Here is a 26,105-nt window from a genome sequence, read left to right on the forward strand (position 1 = left end):
GGTTTTAACTGTTTATACAGTTAGTGCCTTGGTCTCCCTTTTTTTTTAGGTTTTTGGTCAGCCCTGAGGTGATTTTAAGCTGTTTTTTAACACTAAAATTCACCAGCAAGGGCCATCTTGGATTTTCTCAATTTCTTTTTCTAAGTTCTCAAACTTCTCCAAAACACCTCATTTTGCTTCCAAAGTGCCAGGGACAGAGTCCTCTGATTTTAACATTTCTATATCATACCTTGTCTATGAAGCGGCAGAAGAGCGCCCAAGTGACTGAAATGCAGGGAGCCTGGAAAAAAAAAGGAGCAATATGAATAGCTTTGAAAAGAGAAGATGAAACTTCTATCTACGCGGGTGTTGTCTGCAGAAATTCAACTCAAGCACAACAAATTGATAAGGATCTTGTTGCAGATATCCAAAAGCGTTCCAGTTTCCTACCACTCTCTGGGTGAAGAAGAACTTCCTTACGTTTATACGGAATCTATCCTCTTTTAACTTTAGAGAGTGCCCTCTCGTTCTCTCTACCTTGGAGAGGGTGAATAACCTGTCTTTATCTGCTAAGTCTATTACTTTCATTATCTTGAATGTTTCTATCATGTCCCCTCTCAGTCTCCTCTTTTCAAGGGAGAAGAGGCCCAGTTTCTCTAATGTCTCACTGTACGGCAACTCCTCCAGCTCCTTAACCATTTTAGTTGCTCTTCTCTGGACCCTTTCGAGTAGTACCATGTCCTTCTTCATGTACGGCGACCAGTGCTGGACGCAGTATTCCAGGTAAGGGCGTACCATGGCCCGGTACAGCTGCATGATAACCTTCTCTGATCTGTTCGTGATCCCCTTCTTAATCATTTCTAGCATTCTGTTTGCTCTTTTCGCTGCCGCCGGAGGCTGTTATAGGGGAAAACACCCTCCAGGGATTCAAGACAAAGTTAGATGAGTTTCTGGTGATCCAGGCTAGTCTCAGTTAGGGCACTGGTCTTTGACCTAAGGGCTGCTGTGTGAGTGGACTGCTGGGCACGATGGACCACTGGTCTGACCCAGTAGCAGCAATCCTTATGTTCTTATGTTAAAGCAGAGGGTAGCCACACAAAAATCAAAGTCCTGGATTTCAAATGTGTGGACTTTAGTAAAATGGAAGAGTATCTGAAGAAAGCTAATAGGATGGAGGACATAAGAGAAGTAGAAAAAACAGTGGTCCAAGCTGAAAGGAGTAATAAAAATGGCTACCAACCTTTATGTGAGGAAAATAAATAAAAACAATAGAAAAGGGAACCGGCTGAGGACGAAGAAAACGCACCACGGGAAGGGGATGCACAAAAAGAAACTCGGGCTGGCAGCCCAAGGGGAGGACGACAAGAGAATCAAACCACGAGGACACACAACAGGGAAAGTAAAAAACCGAGACTTAAATTGCTTGTACACCAATGCAAGGAGTCTAAGGACCAAATTGCTCTTGTTTGAAAGCTATCGTCACAGTTTTTCCCTTGCATGTCCCCCAAGAGCAAGTAAGAACATAAGAGTAGCCTTACTGGGTCAAGCCAATGGTCCATCAAGCCCAGTAGCCTGTTCTCACGGTGGCCAATCCAGGTCACTAGTACCTGGCCAAAACCCAAGGTGTAGCAATATTCCATGCTACCAATACAGGGCAAGCAAAGGCTTCCCCCATGTCATTCTCAATAACAGACTATGGACTTTTCCTCCAGGAACTTGTCCAAACCTTTCTTAAAACCAGCTACGCTATCTGCTCTTACCAAATCCTTTGGCAACACATTCCAGAGCTTGACTATTCTCTGAGTAAAAAAAAATTTCCTCCTATTGGTTTTAAGAGTACTTCCCTATAACTTCATCGAGTGTCCCCTAGTCTTTGTCATTTTTGACGGAGTGAAAAATCGATCCACTTGTACCCGTTCAGGAGCGCTAACCGTTTTAGTCTTTCCTCATACGAGACGAGTTTCATCCCCTTTACCATCTTGGTCGCTCTTCTTTGAACCTTTTCTAGCGCCACTATATCTTTCTTGAGATTAGGAGACCAGAATTGAATGCAATACTCTAAATGAGGTCACACCATGAAGCGATACAGGGACATTATAACATTCTTAGTCTTGTTAACCATCCCTTTTTAAATAATTCCCAGCATCCTGTTTGCTTTTTTGGCCGCTGCTACACATTGGGCAGAAGGTGTCATCGTATTGTCTACAGTGATACTCAGATCCTTTTCTTGAGCGCTATCCCCCAAGGTGGGATTCAGGTTATTCTTCCCAATGTGCATCACTTTGCATTTGTCCACATTAAATTTTGTCTGCCACTTGGATGCCCAGTCTTCCAATTTCATAAGGTCCGCCTTCAATTTTTCACAATCCACATGCGTTTTAGCAACTTTGAATAGTTTAGTGTCATCTGCAAATTTAATCACCTCACTCGTCGTTCCAATTTCCAAATCATATAAATAAGTTAAATGGCACTGGTCCCAGTACAAACCCCTGTGGCACTCCACTGTTTACTCTCCTCCATTGAGAATAATGACCTTTTAACCTTACCCTCTGTTTTCTATCCGATAACCAATTCCTAATCCACAACTGAACTTTGCCACCTATCCCATAACTCTAATTTTCTCAGGAGCCTCTCGTGAGGAACTTTATTAAAAGCTTGCTGAAAATCTAGATACACTGTATCAACCGGCTTACCTTTATCCACATGTTTATTCACACCTTCAAAGAAGTCAAACAAATTTGTGAGGCAAGATCTCCCTTTGAATGCCAGTGAGCAGAAATACATTCAATCAAATTAACCCAGCCTGTTTTTATCCATAGGAGAGACAAGATGCATGATTGGGACAGGGTGCTGTCTTGTGTTAGAGGGTCCTCCTCTGCTATTTCTGTTACATCCTGTTTTCTCATTTCAGCTAGCTGAAGCAGGAGCCCGCTGTGACTTTGCTCTTTTTCTTGGTGCTGCTTCAGACAATGTTGGTACATTGACCCCAATTGCCAGCACAGCAGCTGGTCTCAAAATGTACCTGAATGATACCTTCTCTAACCTCAAGATGGATAACGTGTCACTATGGATGGAGGTGTGTACTGAATTACCCCTAATCCTTTCCCTTTTAAACTCACTTCCCTTCATTATTCTTCTCTGGAAACATCCTTGTAGAGCAAAGTGAGTCTATTGCTTTTGATGTATTCAGAAACAAGGAAAATCAGTTATCGGTAGATGGTACTTGTAGGTGGGATTGAGAAATCAGGTGTCGATGTGGACATTAGAAATGGTGTACTTATCGTATATACTCAAATATAAACCAAGATTTTTGGGCCACAAAATGGCCCAAAAATGGGGGTCACTGTTTATATTCGAGCCTCCTTCTGATGATGGTGCTTTTTTCCTCTCCTCCCCACCCAGTGACCAGTGCTGCTATCGTCCCCCCCTATACAAACACAAGCTGTTCAGTACTGCTATCCTCCACCCTCCCCCCACCCTCCAATGACTGTCACTGCTATCCTCCACACACACACCCTCTGATGACTGGCACTGCTATCCCCGACCCCAAGACTAGCATTCCTATCCTCCTCCACTACTTCCCTCTGCCCCAGACCAACGTCACAGGTACAGCTCTGGTGCTCAGGAAGCCAATGCTCTGTGCTGGGCTGGTGAGAGGCCTTGAACGTCCATCAAGGCATGCTGGCTCCTGCCCTCTCCAGGATTCTCGAAGAGAGTCCAGAAAGTCTTGAGCTTGTGTAGATGCTCAAGGCCATGCATTTGCCAAACACAGAGCATTGGAATTGATTTCCTGAGCATCAGAACTGAAAGTGTGATGTTGGATCTGTAGCAAGGGGGAGCGGGTAGTGGAAGATGGAAGCAATTCTCCAGTGTTTCCGGTGGCTTCTTCTGTATGGTTCTTTTGTCATGGTCCACCCCCCTTTGAAGCAGCTTCCTGTTTTTGCTTGGGCGGACTGCGGCAAAGGAACCGTGCAATGGAGGTCCCCGGGGTCAAGAGAATCGTTGCTGTGCCAGCAACCTCCTTGTAGTTTTTGTGGTGAGGTGGGCTTCGGAACTGGGTGGGAAGAACATTTGGTGGAATGGGGAGTGGGGAGGGAGAGAGGAAGGAAGAAAAGAGAGATACTGAATGGTATTGGCGCAGAGAGCAGAGAAACAAGAGTACATGGATGAAGGAGAGAATAAGGGAGATGTGGCATATGGATGTATGGGAGGGGAAATCAAGAGGAAAGGGAAAGGAGATGGTGCACATGGATGGAGGGGAGGAGGTGGTCCACATGGATGGAGGGAAAGGGAAGAGTTAGAAAGATAGATTTGAGATGGAGGCAGAAAAATAGAAAAAAACTGAATATGAAAATCAGTGCCAAAGATGGATGTAGTACAAAAAGGTAAAGGAGAGGAAAGAAACAGAAAATTCATAAGGAGGCCTTGGAAACAGAGTTGAGAGCACAGATGGAACAACATGATCAGAAAAATAAAATCACCAGATAACAAAGGTAGGAAATATGTTTTTATTTTCAATTTAGTGATTGAAATATATCAATTTTGAAAATTTACATCTGTTGTTTTTATATTTTGGACTGTTCAGGAAGAAATGCATTTCTTTCTATTTCTCTTGTGATGTACTGTGCAGAGTCTGGCATATTAGGGTTTTGTTTGTGTACAAGAGTAGCTTTAGTTTGTAGGCTTGTATTTGAAAAGGGTTTTTTCTGTTTTCTGCATGTGTGACTGAGGCCAGGTGTTCTAGTGAGGATAGAAGTCAGAAATTTTGAATGATGTCATAGGAAGATATTTGTTGTCTCTTCTTCAGTTTTGTTGGACTTGAAACAGCACCAACTGAAAAATTAGTGATTATTTATGGCATGATCACTGACAGATGACACTCGCATATCCAAATTTCTAATCTAAGTTTATATTTGAGTTGACCTTATTCCTCCTATTTTAGGGGGGAAAAAATGTTACCTCTGTTTAAATTTGACTATACAGTGGTACCTTGGATTACGAGCATAATCCGTTCCAGGAGCATGCTTGTAATCCAAAATGCTCGTTTATCAAAGCGAGTTTCCCCATAGGAAATAATGGAAACTCGCTTTGATGCGTTTCCCCCCCCCCCCGAGAACTGGCATTGCTCCCCTCGAAGGCCCCCCTGCGATCTGGTACCCCCCCTGCGATCCGCCCCCTCCCCCGACGCAATATGGCACCCCCCCCGCCACAATCCGGCACCCCCCGACACGATTGGGTACCCCCCCACTGCTTCTTATCCTCATCTGGGCACCCCGAAGATCGGCCTCCTCGTCTGCTGGGCCTTGAGCATCTGAGCATGCTTAAGGCCTGCGAGTACACGTTCTGAATTCCTAACAGTTCAGCTAAAGGACAATAGACAGTGTGAGACACAGCTATGCTAGCCCATTCTTCTGTCACATGGGACATACGAGTTCTGACAAGTGGGTTTACTTCCCTCAGTTGCGAGCTGTTGCAGAAGGCATCATAACAATTTTCTTCAGCTCCACCTCCTTCCTCAGTGGGTTGTATTGCCTCTCTTTAGTTTTTCCTTGTGCAAGTGAGCTGGAAGGTGCCTTTCTGATCTGCTCTGAGAAGTTTTTATTATTTTGGGGTTTTTATCCAACTTTGAGGCTTGCGGTGTTCAAGAGGTCCCCAGTGGCCCTGAGGTAGCTCTGCCTGGGAGCGGATGCAGACCATCTGACTAGCTGTCTGCTGCTGGCAGGGGAATCATAAAGGAACCTGTTTATCCAGCCTATACTAAGGAGCTCATAGATCATTTCCCTGGAAGCAAGGCTCACCTCTGAATTAACAAGTGCTTGAGTGCAAGCTGTTTGGCCTCTTGATGGTCTGGGAGGGTTGTGTTACATGGATCAGTGGGGGTCTGAGTTCTCAGTTCAGCATTGGCCCAACTGGCAGCTTGAAAATTGAAGGGTCCTGGACTGAGGATTTACTTGTTTTGAGGTAAGGGTCTTCTCCACTATCCAGCTGCAGTGAGGCCTATAGCACCAAAACAGCACAGTACAATAAATAAGGCCCGTATAACCTGTGGAAAAATTGGGGGTTCTCTGAATGTCAGTTTTGGTGGGTTTTGGGACTAGATATAGAGTCCCCTACCTCCCAAATCCCCCTTACCTGAGTTTGTTTGTTTTGGTTTTTGTTTTTTTTGGTAACTTGCTCTGGCTTTCCAAGACTATTTTCAACGCTAAGACGTTGCTGCAGTGGCCATCTTGGATTTTCTGATTTTAATTAAAAACCTCTATCTGCCTCAAGACACCTCAATTTTACCTAAAATTGTTTATTATTGACTCCCCAGCCCTTTCTACCCCTGTATCATGCCGAGTTTGTGCTGGATGGTCAGCTGAGGAACGTTCATGCGCCACATGTTGGGGGGGGGGGGGCCTTGGGCTTAGCCCCCTCTGGTGCCTCTAGGGTTGGGGAATCATAGGGGGCTCAGTTGTCAGGGAGGAAATCCTTCCTGGAGCTCTTAGAGAGCAATTTGGTGAAACGCAAACGTTTGGATGCCAGAGAGCTCAAGAGATGGCAAGATGAGTCCCTGAAGGGGTCCTCTGAGCTTCCTTCTCAGGGCTTTACCCCTGATTTTGTAAGTCTCTTCTGGAAAGCATATTTAAGTTGTTGCGGTCCATCTGTGCTCATGGATAGCTTACCTATGACTGTGCAAAAGGGTCTGGCCTCCCATAGTGCACCTCACCTAGAGACGGTTTCTGATCTGGAACAAGATAACCAGTCAGAGAAGGACTGGGAAAGTGGGGGTGAGAGTCCATGCCTTTATTGTTTTTAGGTGATTCAATGTCTCAAGCAGAGGCTGCATGTCAAGAGACAGTGGTGGCCCTTGATCAAGGGGAGGACCCGCCAGTATGCCGCCTCTTCAAGCCGACAGTATTGCTGGAAATTATTACGGATTCTTTGCAAAAATTAAATCTGGGAGCTCCACAGACCTCAACTTCACAGTGCTCTGTTATGAGTGGCTCCAAACCTCAGGCTGTATTTTTTCCCTCCTATCCTGACATTACTTTGCTACTCACGGAGACTCCAGAGGGCTCTTTGGAGTTGCTTTGACAATGTCAAAGCTGGATCCCATGGCTTCCAAATTTCAGCAGCTGTTTATTCAGCCTAAAGTGAATTCCTTGGTAGCAGAGGTTACCGAGCGTACTTCCCTGCCTAGTGAGGGAGGTGTTATTTTAAAGGATGCATAGGATCGCAGGGTAGATGTTGTCCTCAAAAGACAGTTGAGGCCTTGGGAATCAAGGTGACAGCGGCGGCCTCATTTGTGGCATACGTTTTCCATACCAGATTGCTTCAGGTTCCCTTGGCAGTTGACAATGTTTACCCCCAGCTGGTGATGGCAGAGGATGACTATGTAGCAGATGCTCTGTATGATATTATTAGAATCATGAGCAAGGTTTCTGCTTATGCCATCTCCGTTCGTAGAATGTTCTGCATCAGACAGTGGATGGGAGATTCAGCTTCTAAAGCAAAGCTAAACAAGCTCTGTTTTAAGGGGCAAATGCTGTTTGGTAAGGGCTTAGACAATCTTATGTCCAGTGTGGCAGATCATTGCCCTAAAGCTTTGCCTGACATCTAACCTCAGGCTCCTAGAGGGTCAAGTCGAGCTAATTTTTGAGGCTTTCTGTGATTTTATCAGTATTTGGGAAAAGCCTCTACCCAGAGTCTTATCAAGGATCTAGACCAGGACTGCCCAATTCCAGTCCTCGAGATCTACTGGCAGGCCAGGTTTTCAGGCTATCCACAATGTACATGCATGAGAGAGATTTGCATACCAAGAAGGCAGTACAAGCATATTCATTCTGGATATCCTGAAAACCTGGCCTGCCAGTAGATAAGAACATAAGAAGTTGCCTCCACTGGGTCAGACCAGAGGTCCATCCTGCCCAGCGGTCCGCTCCCGCGGTGGCCCACCAGGTCCTTGACCTGTGAAATGATTTCTGACCATTTTTATAACCTACCTCTGCTCGAGGACCGGAATTGGGCAGCCCTGATCTAGACCATTGATTCTTAACCTTTTTTGAGTCACTGACCCCTTTAAGAATATAATGAAAGCTATGGACCCCCTTCCCCAGAAATAGTCACATAAACGCAACTTCTTTATCGTCCCTCCATACCGGCACAGAACTGGTGGGTTATAACGCACCTCTACTAGCATGTGGAGACTGAGACACTAACTTATGGCTGTAGTATAAGTGGGCTGTGCAGTCCAAGCATAAGTCTGTTCTCAGTCTCCAGCAGGTGGAGGTGGTAAGCCTGTGTAAGTCTTTACCTGGTTTAGTGTAGGGCTGTTGGAGTTTGTTTAAATTGTTCTTCTTTTCTCTGTTTGTGGTACCAGATTGAGCTTGGAGGACCCTTTTGGGGTCTGTACAACCTCGGAGATGCCACACTCGACTGGTCGAGTCCCTTTCCCCCACCTCCCAAAATTTTTACTCCAAAGATGCCTCAGCATACAGGCAAGACATATAGCTTTGAAAGCCAGTGGGGTCTGTTCAAGATAATTTAAAGTTGTATTGAAAAAAAAAGTGTCCTGAGTCAGTCAGGAACAGGTTTCTGCTGTGTCTCCTGCCTTGGCAGCGAGTCCTTCTTTGCCACCAGGGGGATTTGACCATGATTTTGTTTTAGCCATGTACAGGGCTTATTTGCAGGTGGCCAGAAGTCCTGTTTCTTCCATGGAGGTCTCTTTTTTTTTTTTTGGGGGGGGAGGGCTTTTCTCTTCCACGTCCACCTTGTTTGGCCCCCCTCGGCGTTGGCTTAGTTCTTCCCCCCCCCCCCCCCCCCCGTCTTCGTCTAAGTGACCGTGGGATGAGGATTTTTTTTTTTACTGATACGTTTTCGCCTAATGAGGACTTAGACCATTTGTTGAAACCCCAAGATCCTCTCGGGTGGGGGGGGGGCAGATAAAGCAGACATGTGTTTTTTGGAGACACCGGCTGGGGAGGATGCGTCTGTGTTGTGCATTTTTTCACCAGGAGAAGCTACAGGAGCTGCTTATTCATGTTTCGTTTGTTTTGCGCTTTGAGGAGGACACGAAGGAACCCCGTGTGTGGTGGATCCCCTGCTTCGGAGGATCTAGTCAGCCTCCTATTCTTTTTCTTTGCATCAGGATATTCGGGATATAGTGTATACGCAGTGGAAGACGCTGGATGCACCTTTCGTTTGACGCAGTCCATAGCTCGGCTTTATCCCATCACTTATGGGGATAGGGATACTTTTAAGTCTCATGTGGTTGATGCGGTGGTATTATGTATCGTGCGTAGACATATTATGCCGGTTGAAGGTGGTTCGGCCTTGTGAGACTCTCAGGATCGTAAGTTGGCGTCTCTTCTTAAGCCAGGGGGGATCATGATTCCTCTGGAGATCCCTCCGCGGCCCGCCCGGCACAAAGACTCCTTGTGGGCTCGTCACCTTATGCTGGTGGGAGCCCGGTTGTGGGAGTTTTAGCAGGGGTGGGACAAGATCACAACGGATCAGTGGGTCCTGGAAGTGATTATAGATGGCTATGCTCTAGAGCAGGGGTGTCCAACCTGTGGCCCGAGGGCCACATGCGGCCACTAAGTATTTTGTGCGGCCCCGGTCGAGGGTGATGCAGTGTTTTCCTCTGATGATCCTGGGTGTTTACCGTCTTGCCAGCTCCCTCTATCTTGCTGCAGCATTTGTGCGACCCCAGAAAAAAATTTTCGGCCAATGCGGCCCAGTGAAGCCAAAAGGTTGGACACCCCTGCTCTAGAGTTTTCCCGGCCATGTCAGATCGTTTCCTCTCTTCTCCTTGTCAGGTGGCTTTGAAGAAGCGGGCTTTTCTTCAGACGCTGCAAAGGTTCCAGTGGATCCTTAGGAGTTTTGCACCAGCAGGTATTCCATTTATTTCATGGTGCCCAAGAAAAAGGGGTCTTTTCGGCCCATTTTGGATCTCAAAGGGGTCAACAGAGTGCTCCAAGTTCCATCTTTTCATATGGAGACCCTGCGATCCGTAATTCTTGCTGTTCAGCCGGAGAAATTTCTGACTTCTCTCAATCTGACAGAGGCCTACCTGCATGTTCCCATTCGGGCCTCCCATCAGTGTTTCTTAGCTTTATGATTTTGGGAAACATAAGAACATAAGAATTGCCGCTGCTGGGTCAGACCAGTGGACCATCCTGTCCAGCAGTCCGCTCACGTAGTGGCCCTCAGGTCAAAGACCAGTGCTCTGACTTAAGATCCAAGATGGCTACCGCATGTTTGCTGCAGTGAGGACGCCGTTGATTCTCAATCATACCTGCACTAAATATGCCGAAGAGACGGGGCAGGAACGTCGGTGGTGCCTCCCGACGACCGACTGCCCATTCGTTAACGATTGATGATTTTCTTCGGCGTCTGCAACAGGAGCAGGAAGCGTCGGTGGCTAGCCTGCTTGGGACACCGCCGGGGAGTAGTGCGGGAGTGAAAACCTCAGGGCTCGACGTTACTCTAAGCCCCGACGTGAGGACACCAGTGCCAGTGTTCCCTCTAAGCTGCGCTGGCGTGCGCTGGCGCACAAAATATTACATCGCAGCGCACACGTTTCTCGTCACAGCGCACGGCGTACGGCAGATGGCAGGGCGGCGAGAGGAGAATCGGGCGAGTTGGCTCATAACTTGCTGGCGCCCGATATTTTTAGCTCACAGCGAAAAAAAGTTTGCTCACAACACCCGCCCGCTTAGAGGGAGCACTGGACACCACCCCATCAGCCACTGCCGTAGGCAGACAGCTCTCCACGGGACCAAAGAGCACCCGAAGAGGTAGCCTTCTCATCTCCGGAGGCTAGTGTGTTGGAGGGCTTGCCGTTGGAGACAGCTCAGAGTAGCTTGCTCACTCTGGTAGGACCTAGCTTTAAGTTTGCAGACGACACAAAGCTATGCCGAGCAATCAGATCGCAGGAGGATAGCGAGGAACTCCAGAGCGACTTGTATCAGTTAGAGAAATGGGCAGAGCAATGGCAGATGAAGTTCAACGTGGAGAAATGCAAAGTAATGCATTTAGGTAGTAAGAATAAGGAATACGAGTATAGAATGTCAGGCGCAACTCTGGGTAAGAGCGAACAAGAAAAGGACCTGGGTGTACTGATAGATAGGACCCTGAAGCCGTCGGCACAATGCGCGGCAGCGGCAAAGAAAGCAAACAGAATGTTAGGCATGATAAAGAAAGGAATCACGAGTAGATCGGAGAAAGTCATAATGCCGCTTTATAGAGCAATGGTCAGACCACACTTGGAATACTGTGTCCAACATTGGTCTCCCAACCTAAAGAAGGATATAAAACTGTTGGAGAGGGTGCAAAGACGAGCAACGAAGTTAATAAGAGGTATGGAGAACTTGGAATATGAGGAACGACTCAAGAAACTGGGACTGTTCTCCCTTGAGAAGAGGAGGCTGCGAGGGGACATGATCGAGACGTTCAAAATGCTGAAAGGCATCGATAAAATAGAGCAGGAAAATAAATTATTTACATTGTCCAACGCGACACGGACAAGAGGACATGGTTTGAAGCTAAGGGGGGACAAGTCCAGGACAAATGTCAGGAAGTACTGTTTTACGCAGCGAGTGGTAGACGCCTGGAATGCTCTCCCAAAGGAGGTTATTAAGGAATCCACTGTGCTGGGATTCAAAGGCAAATTAGATGCATATCTCCTTATGAGAGGCATAGAGGGATATGGGTGACTAAAACTACATCAGGTGTATACCTGACTGGGCCTCCGCGTGTGTGGATCGCCGGACTCGATGGACCATGGGTCTGATCCGGAGATGGCAGTTCTTATGTTTATGACAACTAAGGCTGGGGGAGCATGGAGGTAAACCAAATTTCGGAACAATCTCTCACAGCACAAGCACACTTTTTTACAGCAATTAAACCTCCAGAAGTCACTCTTGAAGCACTATGGGATTTGGTAGTGAATCTGGGAAACTCCTTAAACCCTCAAATTAAAAATTTGGATATGGAACTTAAAGAACAGAAAGGAGAAATAAAATTGATTAAACAAGATATATCTCAGTTAAAAGTAGAGGTACAAAATACAGGTAAAGAGCTAACAGTAGTAAAGAATAATCAAGACTTACTGGTTAAAGATAATATAATTTTGAGGAGGAAATTGGAAGCTCTGGAGAATAATGGTCGAGTTAACAATTTGAGGATTATAAACTTTCCTAAGATCTTATCAATCTCCCCTCGAGAAATGCTGAAGCGGAAATATTGGGAATTCCTGAAAGCTCTTTACCTCCTCTTACAAGGGCATATTATCTTCCTGTTAAATCCCAAGTCAAAGAAAAAGAAAAAGTTGAGGAATCTCAGGAAAGACCATTGGACATTTCCGCAATACTGGAACAATCAGATAGAGAATTGGCTGTCCCAGCCACTCTCTTGTTGTCTATGGCTTTGGCCCCAGACAAGGATTGGATATTAAAACTTTTCTTTAAAAATAGATCCAAGGACTTCCTGGGACATCATATCCAGATATTTCCTGATGTCTCTAGAGAGACCCAAAAAAGAAGAAAAGAATTCTTAATTTTGAAACCTGGAGTGACTCAAATAGGGGGTATTTTCTTTTTGAAATATCCATGCAAATGTGTTGTCAGATACTGTTCTTTGAAGTATAACTTTACTGACCCATCTCATTTGATAAGTTTCTTCTCAATGAAGCGTCTTGAGAAAGGAATAGCTGCGCCTAATGAAGTTTAGTTCTCTGTACTGCAGTAGACATACGTTTTTCTTAAAAAAATGTTTTTGATTAATTTTGCTCTACTCTTTAAATCTTGGTTCCAGTTATTGAGGACTAGTGTGTGATCAAATGAGTCTATTTTATGTATTCATATAATTTCAAGTTTGATGTGTTTTTCAATTTTGGAAAATAAAGTAATTTGGTTTTTGATCGCACTTTTCTGTTCAAGATTTTTATGCTTGGTAAATATTATAAAATTGCATAAATAAATAATAATTTTAAAAAAGGCCAGTGCTCTAAATGAGTCTACCTGCATACGAGCCTCACCTGCGTACGTTCCAGTTTAGCAGGAACTTGTCCAACTTTATCTTGAATCCCTGGATGGTATTTTCCCCTATAACAGACTCTGGAAGAGCGTTCCAGTTGTCTACCACTCTCTTGAGTGAAGAAGAACTTCCTTATGTTTGTACTATCCCCTTCAGCTTTAGAGAGTGCCCTCTCATTCTTCCTACCTTGGAGAGGGCGAACAATCTATCTTTATCTACTAAGTCTATTCCCTTCAGTATCTTGAACGTTTCAATTATGTCCTCTCTTAGTCTCCTCTTTTCAAGGGAGAAGAGGTCCAGTTTCTCCAATCTCTCATTGTACGGCAACTCCTCCAGCCCCTTAACCATTTTAGTCGCTCTTCTCTGGACCCTTTTGAGTAGTACTGTGTCCTTCTTCAAGTACAGTGACCAGTGCTGGACGCAGTACTCCAAGTGAGGGCGCACCATGGCTCAGTACAGCGGCATGATAACCTTCTCTGATCTGTTCGTGATCTCCTTCTTTATCATTCCTAGCATTCTGTTTGCCCTTTTTGCCGCCACCGCACATTGCGCGAACAGCTTCATTGACTTGTCAATCAGAACTCCCAAGTCTCTTTCCTGGGAGGTCTCTCCAAGTACCGCCCCGGATATCCTGTATTCTTGCATGAGATTTTTGTTACCAACATGCATCACTTTACACTTATCGACGTTGAACCTCATTTGCCATGTCGATGCCCATTTCTCGAGCTTGGTTATGTCACATTGCAGATCTTTGCAATCCCCTCGCGTCCTCACTAATCTGAATAACTATCAGTTTTGTGTGCTTCTATTTGGTCTGGTCACTGCTCTGCAGACTTTCACCAAGATTATGGTGGTGGTGGCAATGGCAGTCTTACGCAAGGAGGAAAGTCAACAGGTTGTAGTCTCAAGTAGCTCACCTTTTAGCAGTCTCTTGGATAGATAGTCAGTATTGAAAAGAACAAGATGAAACCTCACAATTCAGAAGGTATCTACAGGCTTGATTCAATATCCATGCGGACAAAGTATTTTTAGCTAAACAGAGGATGTTGAAGTGCTAGGCTCAGATTTGGACTTTTGAGGAGGAGAGCACCTTGTGCCTGGGATAATGTGTAAGTGTTGAGTTCCTTGGCAACAACTCTAAATCTGGTTTCTTGAAATTGCATCTATATCAGCCCATTACAATAGCCACTCCTCTCCCATTGGTTGGTGTAGCACTAGACTTATGGGAAGTGCCTCCCATGTAAATCAGAAGCCAAAACCAGTGTGAAGTTGTGGCTTGTTTGGGTTCACCTTGTTTGTATTAAGTTTCATGGAGTTTAATTGTCTTTGTTGCAGAGCAGAAAAGATTGGTCTGGTAGTTCCCTATGCTCTCCTTGTTGTTTCTCCTCTTTTAGGGATGATCAACTACTTTGGTACGAGCTGAGGAAATAGAGACTGTCCACTGACACAAGGAGGCGGAGCTGAAAAGCTGTAGATGAATCCTTCTGCAAAACTCATGTGTAAAGGTGAATAATCCACTGGTCAAGACTCATGTTCCTGTATACTGGAAAGAAGATTATCGAGGTAGGAGCTTAATCTTTCTTTACTGCTTAAATATAGTACATCTATTTAATCTTCAGAAGGAACTTGGACTGTCTGATAACTTTTGATGTGGCGCTTCCCTTGAACTGACCGGATTTGGTTTAACTTATTTTTAATTAGTTGAATGCTTTATCTGACCATTTAAAACTCTTAATGCATGCTATTTCTGAACTTATAGCTCTGTCTGAACTCTTACTTTCTTTTCCAGCATTTTGAAAAGTGGCCAAAGCATCTGCCCATTGTAGCTCATGCTGAAAAGCAGACGGTCGCTGCAATACTGATGGTGGCTCAGTTGTATCAACGGCCTGTCCATATCTGCCATGTCGCTCGGAAAGAGGAGGTGAGGCCATCTCACTGATATCAAATGACTTCTCAGGTTGTGGGGAGGTGAGAAGTGCTGGATTGGGTTACTAGGGCTCCTTTTACAAAGCCGCGCTGGCGGTTTTATCGCACACACCGGATTAACGCGCACTAGCCAGAAATCTACCACCTGCTCAAAAGGAGGAGGTATCAGCTAGCGCGTGCGGCAGTTTAGCGCGTGCTATTCCACGTGTTAAGGCCCTAGCGTGGCTTTGTAAAAGGATCCCTAAGAGTCTGTTGGGCAGATTGAACAGGATGTTGGTTACCAATCCCAAGAATTCCAATCACTAGTGTTTCCAAGTCTTTCCTGGACTACCCACATTCTAGTCAGGTTTTCAGGAATATCCACAATGAATATGCATGAACTTGATTTCCATACGCTATCTCCATTATATGCACATCTCCTTCATAAGAACATAAGAACATAAGAAGTTGCCTCCGCTGAGGCAGACCATAGGTCCATCCTGCTCAGCGGTCCGCTCCCGCGGCGGCCCATCAGGTCCATTGCCTGAGCAATGGTCTATACCTATCTGTACCCCCCAATCCCTTTTTCTTCTAGGAATCTATCCAAACCTTCTTTGAATCCATTTAGTGTTTTCTTGTCCACAACAGCCTCTGGAAGCCCGTTCCATGTATCTACCACCCTCTGAGTGAAAAAGTACTTCCTAGCGTTTGTTCTAAACCTGTCCCCTTTCAATTTCCCCCAATGCCCCCTTGTACTTGTGGTGCCCCTTAATTTGAAAAATCTGTCTCTGTCTACTTTTTCTATGCCCTTCAGGATCTTGAAGGTTTCTATCATGTCTCCTCTAAGTCTTCGCTTCTCCAGGGAGAAAAGTCCCAACTGCTTCAATCTGTCGGTATATGGGAGATTTTCCATTCCCTTTATCAGTTTGGTTGCTCTTGTTTGTACTCCCTCAAGTACCGCCATGTCCTTCTTGAGGTACGGCGACCAGTACTGGACACAGTACTCCAGATGCGGCCGTACCATTGCACGATACAGCGGCATGATAACTTCCTTCGTCCTGGTCGTAATACCCCTCTTAATGATACCCAGCATTCTGTTTGCTTTCCTAGAGGCTGTGGCGCATTGCGCCGATGCCTTCAGTGTTGCATCTACCATCACTCCCAGGTCTCTCTCCAGGTTACTAACCCCTAGTGGTGTTCCCCCCATTTTGTATGTGAACATCTGGTTCTTTTTCCCCACGTGCATGACCTTGCATTTTCCCACGTTGAAGCTCATCTGCCATTTTTCGGCCCACTTTTCCAGCTGCGTTAGATCTTTTTGGAGCTCCTCGCAGTCTTCCTTGGTTTGAGCCCTGCTGTATAGTTTGGTGTCATCTGCAAATTTAATGACTTCACACTTTGTTCCCGCCTCTAGGTCATTTATGTAGATATTGAACAAGAGCGGTCCCAGCACCGACCCCTGCGGAACTCCGCTCGTGACCCCTTTCCAGTCTGAGTAGTGACCCTTTACGCCAACCCTCTGTTTCCTGTTTGCCAGCCAGTTTTTGATCCATCGGTGGACCTCCCCTTGTACCCCGTGGTTCCATATCTTTTTAAGCAGTCTCTCGTGTGGCACCTTGTCGAAGGCTTTTTGGAAGTCAAGGTAAATGATGTCTATAGATTCCCCTTTATCCACCTGGCTGTTCACTCCCTCAAAGAAGTACAATAAGTTTGTGAGGCATGACCTACCCTTACAGAAGCCATGTTGACTTGGTTTTAGCTGCCCATTTTTTTCGATGTGCTCACAGATGCCGTCTTTAATCAGTGCCTCCATCATCTTTCCCGGAACTGAAGTCAGGCTCACCGGCCTGTAGTTTCCCGGGTCCCCCCTTGCGCCCTTCTTGAAGATGGGCGTGACATTTGCTATTTTCCAATCCTCCGGGATCTCTCCGGTTTTTAATGATAGGTTGCATATTTGTCGAAGTGGCTCCGCTATTACGTCTTTTAGTTCCTTGAGTACCCTTGGGTGAATGCCATCCGGACCCGGCGATTTGTCGCTCTTTAGTCTGTCAATCTGCTTGAGTACATCCTCTTGGCTTACCTCTAAGTTGACCAGCTTATCGTCTTGGTCTCCTATTACGATCTCCTTGGGTTCCGGAATGTTGGTTATATTCTCCATCGTGAAGACTGACGTGAAGAACTCATTTAACCTGTCAGCTATCTCTTTCTCTTCTTTTACAACTCCCTTTCGGTCTCCATCGTCCAATGGTCCCACTTCTTCTCTCGCCGGTTTCTTCCCCTTGACGTATCTGAAGAACGACTTGAAGTTTGTTGCTTCCTTTGCTAGTCTCTCTTCGTATTCTCTTTTTGCTTTTCTAACCACTCGGTGACATTCTTTCTGGCGTTCTTTGTGCCCTTTTTGGTTCTCCTCTGTTTGGTCCTTTTTCCATTTTCTGAACGATGCTTTCTTGTCGCTTATCGCCTTCTTCACTGCACTTGTTATCCACACTGGGTTTTTTGTTCTATTTTTTTTGCACCCTTTTCTGAACTTGGGGATGCATATGCTTTGTGCTTCGTGCACAGTCTCCTTGAGTAAGGTCCAGGCTTTTTCTACGGATTCCGTTTTCCCTATGTTGCCTTTGAGCTTCTTTCCCACCATTTTTCTCATGGCATCATAATTTCCTTTTTTGAAGTTGAGTGCCGTCGTTGTGGTTCTTTTCCCCTTTGTTGATCCAATTTCAAGCTTGCACTGGATCATGTTGTGATCGCTGTTACCTAGTGGGGGTAATACCGCCACCTCCTTTGCTGGCCCCCCTAGTCTGTTGAAGATTAGGTCAAGAGTGGCATCGCCCCGTGTTGGTTCCGTGACCAGCTGCTCCATGAAACAGTCCCTCGTGACTTCTATGAATTTTGTTTCTCTTGCGCAGTTTGAGTGCCCAATACTCCAGTCTATCCCAGGATGGTTGAAGTCCCCCATGACCACCACATTTCCGCTTTTGCATACCTGTTTCAGTTCAGCCTCCATCTCCTGGTCGATTTCTTCCGGTTGTCCAGGTGGGCGGTAGTACAGACCCAGTTTAATGTCTGCTCCTGCTCCTCCCTGTAGCTTAACCCATAGTGATTCCAGGCCATCTGCCCGTACTGTTGTTTCCGTCCTGGCTGATGGTATGGAGTCTTTTATGTACAGCGCTATTCCTCCACCCTTTTTATGTATCCTGTCTCTCCTGTATAGTTTGTATCCTGGTATGGCCACATCCCATTGATTGTCCTCAGTCCACCACGTTTCTGTGACTCCAATTATGTCTAGGTCCTTATTGCTGGCTGTGATTTCCAGTTCTCCCATTTTGGCCCTCAGGCTCCTAGCATTTGTGTATAGGCAGTTTAAGACCCAGTTTTTTGTCCTCTCTCTTTGTTTCCCTTGTGCTTTGGTATTTCTGCAGTTTCCCTCATGGTTTGCCAGCCCCTGAGCTTCGTCCTCCTCCTGTTGTGTGTGTGTGACGTACCCTGCCTGCTTCCCCTGCGCCTCCTGCTCTCCTAATTCCCACTCAGTCTTGGGCTCGTTTTCATAATGACTTTGTCCCTCTGTTTTCTGTTGTTCTGTTTTGGTGCCGCTTACCTGGTCCATTTGTGCCCTTGTTCCCTGCAATGCGTCTTTAGGTCCTTTTTCAATCCATACACCCTCAGACCCGAGTCCTCTTTTACAATGTCCCAGTTCAGTATCTTTGTCAGGTACTGATGTCCGATGTGTCGAGGTCTGGTCGACTATCGGCTTTCCCCTTCTTCTCAGTTTAAAGCCAAGTCTATGACGTTCTGGACGTTACTGTTGATTGACTCTTCGGTTGTCATCTCCACTGTTCTTTGTGTTGTGGCAAGCGGAGTACTCCAGGACTGACCTGGGAAACACTACCCACACCATGTGGTGCAATAAGAATACAATGCTTATGCTTATGCATTGGACCTGCATTCAGCATCTTCGTGTATCTTCACCACGCCAGAAGCTAAAGAGATGATAAATTACTTTTCATCTCCTCCCTTACCATTATCCTCCAGTTTTGATTTTTATCAATAAATCATTTAGGACTCCTATATACTAAGAAGCCAATAGGAATAAAATGGGCTTCTTAGCATTTAATGTGCGTTAAATCTGTTAGTGTGCTGTAATGAAAGGATTCCAATGACAGTGCTTTTTTCCTTCAATGACCAACGCTGTTATTTTATACACACACTCTCCCTCCCCTCTGCCCTCGATGCCCTGCACTATCCTCCACCCTCCCCCAATGACCAGCATTGTTATCCTCTACCCCCTCTGATGACCAGAACTGCTATCTCTCTCCTCCCCCCCCCCCCAAAGACTAACATTGCTATCTCTCCCCCCACCCCTGATGACTGACACATTGCTATCTCTCTCACCCAAAGACCGGCATCCTATCCTCTACTACCCACTACCCCCTGACCCAGACCAACATTGCACTTACAGTCCCGAAGCTCTGGAAGCCGAAGCCAGCACTCTGGGCTGGGCTAAAGGGCCTTGAGCGTCTGTGCATACTCAAGGCCTGCTGACTCCCATCCTCTCTGGGATTCTCAAAGGGAGTCCAGTAAGCCTTGAGCATGTGCAGATGCTCAAGGCCCTTCACCAGCACAGAGCGTTGGCGACGATTTTCAGGGCATTGAGCCTGAAAATGTGATGTCGGTCTGGGGCAGGGGGGAGTGGGGAGTGGAAGATAGGAGTGCTTAAGCCACTGTTCTTCGATTCTCCAGCACTGCTGGTGGCTGCCTCTGTACTTTTCTTTTGCTGTGGTCCACACCCTTTTGAAACAACTTCCTGTTCCTGCTTGGGTGGACCACAGCAAAAGAACAGTGCAGTGGATGCCAGTGGGTAGTGCAAGAGAATTGATCCCAGGCCGGTGATCTCTTTGTAGCTTTCATGGCGAGGGGGGCTTCAGAACTGGGTGGAAGAACATTTAGTGGAAGCAGAGGGTGGGGTAAGGAAGGAGGGTGGAAGAAGGGAGAGATGCTGAATGGGAGGGACAGAGAGAAGAGGAACGGGGGTACATGGATGGAGGGAAGGGGAAGAGATGGGGGCACATGGATGAAGAGAAGAGGAAGTAAGCAATGGTGCACATGGATGGAGGAAAGGAGAAGAGATGGAGGCAGAAAACTGGAAGAAAACTGAATATGAAAATCAGTGTCAAAGAAGGATGTGCAAAAAGTGAAGGAGAGGAAACAGCATTAAGAGCACAGATGGAACATGAAGTGAAGATACAAATTTGTTAAGCCCGCTGCCGCATCTTTTAACTGCCCCCCCCCGACCGCTGCATATTTTTGACCCCCCCCTCGCCGCCACCGCAGCATATTTTAAAAAATGTGCCACCACTGAATCTTTAAAACCCACCTGCCCGCCCGCTCGCTGCCGTCGTACCTGGTGGTCCAGCGTATTTCCCGGCCAGTGGCGCCACAGGCCAGAAGCGCAGAGATCAGGAGCAAGCCCTCTGCACTCCTGCCTAGGCCCGCGCCGATCTCTGTATGGCTGCAGTCAGCTCTCGCGGGACTCGCGAGTAGAGAATGACACGGTGATAAAATTCATCACCGTTCCCGTCCCCGTGGATAACTGCGGGAAACCATCTTCATGTCATTCTTTAAGGAGAGAGGGAAGATTCAGAATATGAATGGCCACAACCACTGACCCTAAAGCTTTGCTTTGAAGAATGCTGGTGTAGAAAGACTGAGGTTGAAATAGACACCAGAAAATGACATGGAATTATTTCCCGCGGTTATCCGCGGGGACGGGAACGGTGATGAATTTTGTCACCGTGTCATTCTCTACTCGCGAGAACTGACTGCAGCCATTCGGAGATCGACGCTGGCCCAGGCAGGAGCACGGAGGGCTTGCTCCTAATTTCTGCGCTTCTGGCCTGTGGTGCTGCTGACTGGGAAAGATGAGAGCAGTCTAAGGAGGGAGGAATTTAAAAAGGTACAGAGGGGATGATTAAAAAAGGTACTGGGGGGTACGTGGGGGGATGATTTAAGGTACTTGGGGGGACACATGGTTGTATGGGGGGGATGATAAGGTACTGTGGGCACATGGTTGTATGGGGGGATGATTTAAGGTACTGGGGGGCACGTGGGGGGATGATTTAAGGTAGTGGGGTGCACGTGGTTGTATGGGGGATGATTTAAGGAATGGGGGCACATGGGGGGATGGGGTGATGATTTAAGGTACTGGGGGGCACGTGGGAGTTTGGGGGGATGATTTAAGGTCCTGGGGGGTATGGGGGCTGCCTGCCATTAGACCTGCCTGCCTGTCACTAAGCCACAAGGCCTCCCTGCTCTGTGCCCTGTTCCGGCCTACCACTAGACCACCAGAGGGGAGGACAGGGTACAGAGCCTGCAGGGAGGGGGGGCAGGGTACAGAGCCTGGCAGGGAGAATTTGGTTCAGCATATTTTTTTTCATGTTTTCCTCCTCTAAATCTAGGGTGCGTCTTATGGAGCTAAAATATGGTAGTTATTTGAGAACACATACCCTCCTTCAGAGGATGAGACTGTATCTCAGTTGCGCTGAAATGGGTCGATTTTGTGAGCAGATTGCAATCAAGAAAAGATTGCAATCAAGAAAAGGGAAAATCTGCAGCATAGAGATGGTCAAAATTTAAGATGTTTGGTGAATCTGTGAAACTGTAAATTGGTTATCTTCAGTAATTATTCTTTCCTGATAATGTTTATCTTCATTGCTGGTTGGGTTATGGGTCACTCAAAGGGAATCAAGTTCAAGTTTCATTAAAATTTTGATGTATCGCAATATCTTAAATTCAAAGCGATTTACAATTAAAAACAAGGTCTTAGTTATTAACTACAATAAATACACGAACATTACGGACTTATACATAGGGGAAGTGGGGAAAACTACAATAAGCAAAGTAAAGAAAACATGAAAGATAAGTACAAAAGGAGGGTAAAAATTTTAAAAGTATAATAAAAAGTAAAAAGGAGATCAAAAGTGTGTTTTTTTTTTTTAAATTTCTCAGGACCTAAGACAAAGGAAACGCGGGTTTCTGCAATGAATGGGGTCAAAAGAGAATCCGACGATTATGTCTCAAAGGCATCCTTATATAACCGGCAATTTAATAGTCCTTTAAATTTATTTAGCGATTTTTCTTCCTTAATAAATGATGGTAAAGAGTTCCATATTCTGGGCGCTGTAACTGCAAAGATCGTATCTTGTCTTGCATTTATTATACTAAGCGATGGAATTACTAGAAGGTTTTTGTCCTCTGATCTCAAACTTCTAGTAGGAATATATGGAATAATATACCTTTCTAGGAATGATGGAGCTTTAGTTGTTAATATTTTGAATGTTAATAATGCTATTTTATAGGAGATTTTGTGGACAATTGGAAGCCAATGAGCTTCTTTGAGAAGAGTAGTCACATTATCAAATTTTTTTCTGTTTGTTATAATTTTAATTGCGGTGTTTTGAACTAATTGTAGTTGACATTTCTTTTAGAGTGACTCCTTTATAGAGCGAGTTGCAGTAATCTAACTTTAAATGATCAGTGAATGTACAAAGACATTCAGTGAAGATGAATCCAAGAATGGAGCAATTGATCTGATCATTCGTAATCTCTGAAAACAACTTCTCACTACTGCTCTAATCTGATTGTGATAATGTCAATTTTTGATTAAGAATAACCCCCAAAACTGTAATCTTAGTGACTTCCTGTAATTGGATATTATTTATGTTGATTGGGGCACTGAGTTTTAGTCCTTCTTTCCAAGGGAAGTGTATTATTTTTGTTTTGTCTGTGTTCATTACTAGTTTATTTTCATCTAGCCAGCCTGAAATTTTACCTAATTTCTTATTGACATTTAGGAATTCCTCTGTGGAATATGAGTCTAATGAAAATAAGAGTTGAAGATCGTCTGCGTAAGCGAATGCTGTAAACCCAATAGATTGACAAAGAGTCATCAAAGGAGCTAAAAAGATGTTAACCCTTTCAGGACCATAAGGATCGTAGGCCAATTTTTGTGGTTTTGACGACATTTTTATGGTAAAAAGGGCTTGCAGATGCCAAAAAATTGATTTTTTTTGTGAAATATCATTTTTTTTTTTTTTTTTAAATCACACTTCTGGCTTATGGACAGTGTGGCAAGTGAATCTTCTCGTCAATCTGGCAACGACGCTAATGAATGAATGTCGGAACCAGTTTGTTTACATAAAGGCAGTATCATATGGAATCCGTACATATCAAATTTAGAACTGTAGACTATCCCAATCAAAATTTATAGGATTTTAAAGTTATGGGACAAATATGTCCCTTGGTCCTGAAAGGGTTAAAGAGTAGGGGGGATAGTATCAACCCCTGCAGGATGCCATAGTTGATAGATATCATGTCTGAGGTGGCATTATTAAAGATAACATTTGACGATCTATCTAAGAAATAAGACTGAAACCATTGAAACCCAGTATCATTAATTCCAATGGATTTCAGTCTTTTTATAAGAAGATGGTGATCAATGGTGTCAAATGCAGAAGAGAAGTCTATGGATATAAGGAGAACAGATCGGTGGTGATCCAGAAAATAAAGGATAGCTGTAGTCATACCTATCATCGAGTCGTCTGTTGAATAATGTTTTTGGAATCCTGTTTGATTAGGATGCAGTGCTCCCGTTGTATCTATAAATTCGGATATCTGATTGAATACTACTTTTTCGGTCAATTTTGCTGAGAATGGAATTCTAGCTATTGGTTGAAAATTTACAATGTCATTATGATTTGCCTTTGGATTTTTGAGAATTGGGCGAATTGTTGAATGTTTACAGAATTTTGGAATAAATCCTGTTTCTAGGCTGCTGGTGATGATTTTATGTATGAATGGCCCTAACTTATTGAAGAGATGTTTTAAGATAAATGACGGAATGATTTCAGAGTTATTGCTTTTTAGGTTTATGGATTGAGACAGCCGTTGAATGTCACTTATTGATGGTATTTTGAAAATGGCAAGATATTATCAGGTTCTGTAGGGTCTAGGTCAGTTTCTAATGCTGATGATTTTTTCTTTAAAGTAATGTGTTAAATCTTGGGCGATAATTGTAATAACAGAATTGGTATTTCTTTGAGGTTTAAACATAGTTAATGATTTTAATATTGAGAATAGCATGGCAGAGTTTTTTGCCTTTCCAATTCGTTTCTAATAGTACTCTTTCTTTGCTGCATTTATTTTAATCTTATAGTGGTTTGCTTGTTCCTGATATTTTGATAAATTCAAAGGTGTTTTAGTCTGACGCCATTTTCTTTCAAGAGCATGCAATTGATTTTTAATTAATGTTAACTCGGCGGTATACCAAGATTTTTTTTGTTTTTTAACTGAAATCAATTTTGTTGTGGTAGGAGCCAGTTTGTTTATCAAATTTGTACAAAAATTATCCCATTTGGATAATTGGTCTTCGAGTGACAGATTATCAAAGTCGTTGATGTTCAACTTGATAGATGAGGCGACTGACGAATCATCTAGATTAGAGTAGTCTCAAAAAGGTATTAGTTTGGGTGACCCTGAAACTGAATATGGTGATTGAAAATAGTTTATTGTTATTAGATTGTGATCGGACCAGGGTACAGAATAGATTTTTGGTACCAAAAAGTTTGACTTTAGGGAGTTTGAAACCAGGATCATATCTATTGTATGACCAGCAATTGGTTTAGAAATCATAGTTTAAATCAGAGATGAAATCTATTAAATCAGATGATAGAGTATTCTCTTGCACATCGAAGTGGACATTGAAATCACCCAATATTATTGGATGTTCTGTACATAAGAACATAAGCAGTGCCTCCGCTGGGTCAGACCACAGGTCCATCTTGCCCAGCAGTCCGCTCCCGCGGCGGCCCGAACAGGTCACGGCCTGTCTGAGACACCAGAAGGGGCCCCCTTGCCACCTTGGTTTCCCATTGAGTTTTATCTTCCCATCGAAGTCCTAACCCTCCGGTCTTGCACATGCACGACCTGGTTGGATTTCTATACTTATTACTTGGTTTGCTTTCTATACCTGTGTTACATCCCAGCACCTCTCTCAGTATCCCACGATCCCCCTAGATGTAGATGTGCAAAAGGCAAATAATATTGATTGAAGCAGGGTAATAATGTCTCCATTGATTGGGGGGGATAACTGCAGCTGACGGTCGGTTCGTTACTACGATATTAAGAAAAGCAACAGACTATAATATGGTTTTACATTTTGCTAGCCATCATCCCCAGAATTTAAAAAATAGTGTACCAGTGGGGCAATTTTTAAGACTGAAACGGTTATGTTTTGATCCTGCAGAATATGACCATCAGGCTAATCAGATGAGGGGGAGGTTCTTGGCCCGTCGGTATCCCCATTGGGTGATACATAGTGCTGCTAAACGGGCTAAGCATTCCCAGCGGGAGTGGCTGCTTATGCGATCGAAGCAAGATAGGGAAAAGAAAGTGACATGTGTGTTACCTCATTCCCAGCAAGCTCAGATGGTTCATAAAGCTATTCAGGACAATTGGTCTATTATTAGCTTACACCCAGTTTTACAAGATCTTCCACGGTTTGCGTTCAGTTGTGGGCGCAATCTGGCAGAAGTATTGTCTAATAATCGGGGGTGTCTTCCTGAGCAGAGTATGGCTACTGTCCAGTTCCGGTGCAATGAATGCGTTTATTGCGAATATGCTTTGATTGGTGATCGAGTCATTGTGCCATCTACTGGACGGATGTTCTGGTTAAAGGGTCATGGTGACTGTAACACCTCTCAAGTGGTGTATGGGATAAGATGCCCTTTTGATAGGTGGTACATCGGCCAGACAAAAAGAAAATTAAATTGCGACCAGCCCAACATTTGAGCAATTTGAGGTTGCATAAACAGGATACCCCATTAGTTGACCACTGGATGGAGGCTGGTCATAGAGTAGAAGATGTCTGATTTGTTGTTTTAATTCAGGTTCACCTCCCAAAGGGTGGCAACATATCGGAGGTATTGCTGAGGAAGGAACAGCAAATTATTTATCAGTGGAGAACCATTGAGCCAATAGGATTGAATAAAGACGTAGAGTGGCATGCCTTGTGAGACCACCCTTGGGGGTCTCGTTGGATAGTCCTGGAGGGAATAGGTGGAGTTAGTGAATGAAAAGGCAGGTAGTTTCAACCTGTTTTAAGATTGATTTATTCCTTTCGAGTGGGAGGAGAGCCTTTGTGCCTTGGC

General features: G+C 44.8%; 1 protein-coding gene across 3 annotated transcripts in view; it reads left to right on the plus strand.

Moving 5' to 3' along the window:
- Nucleotides 1-26,105, plus strand: part of CAD (carbamoyl-phosphate synthetase 2, aspartate transcarbamylase, and dihydroorotase) — a 408,216-nt gene that overhangs the window by 243,338 nt on the left and 138,773 nt on the right. For all 3 annotated transcript variants that reach the window (XM_033937498.1, XM_033937499.1, XM_033937500.1), the window contains exons 29-30: nucleotides 2,891-3,055; nucleotides 14,789-14,920. In XM_033937498.1, coding sequence (XP_033793389.1) covers nucleotides 2,891-3,055; nucleotides 14,789-14,920 — 297 coding nt within the window. The remainder of the gene's footprint in view (nucleotides 1-2,890; nucleotides 3,056-14,788; nucleotides 14,921-26,105) is intronic.

This window comes from Geotrypetes seraphini, chromosome 3 (assembly GCF_902459505.1).
Source record: "Geotrypetes seraphini chromosome 3, aGeoSer1.1, whole genome shotgun sequence".
NCBI classification, from domain to species: domain Eukaryota; kingdom Metazoa; phylum Chordata; class Amphibia; order Gymnophiona; family Dermophiidae; genus Geotrypetes; species Geotrypetes seraphini.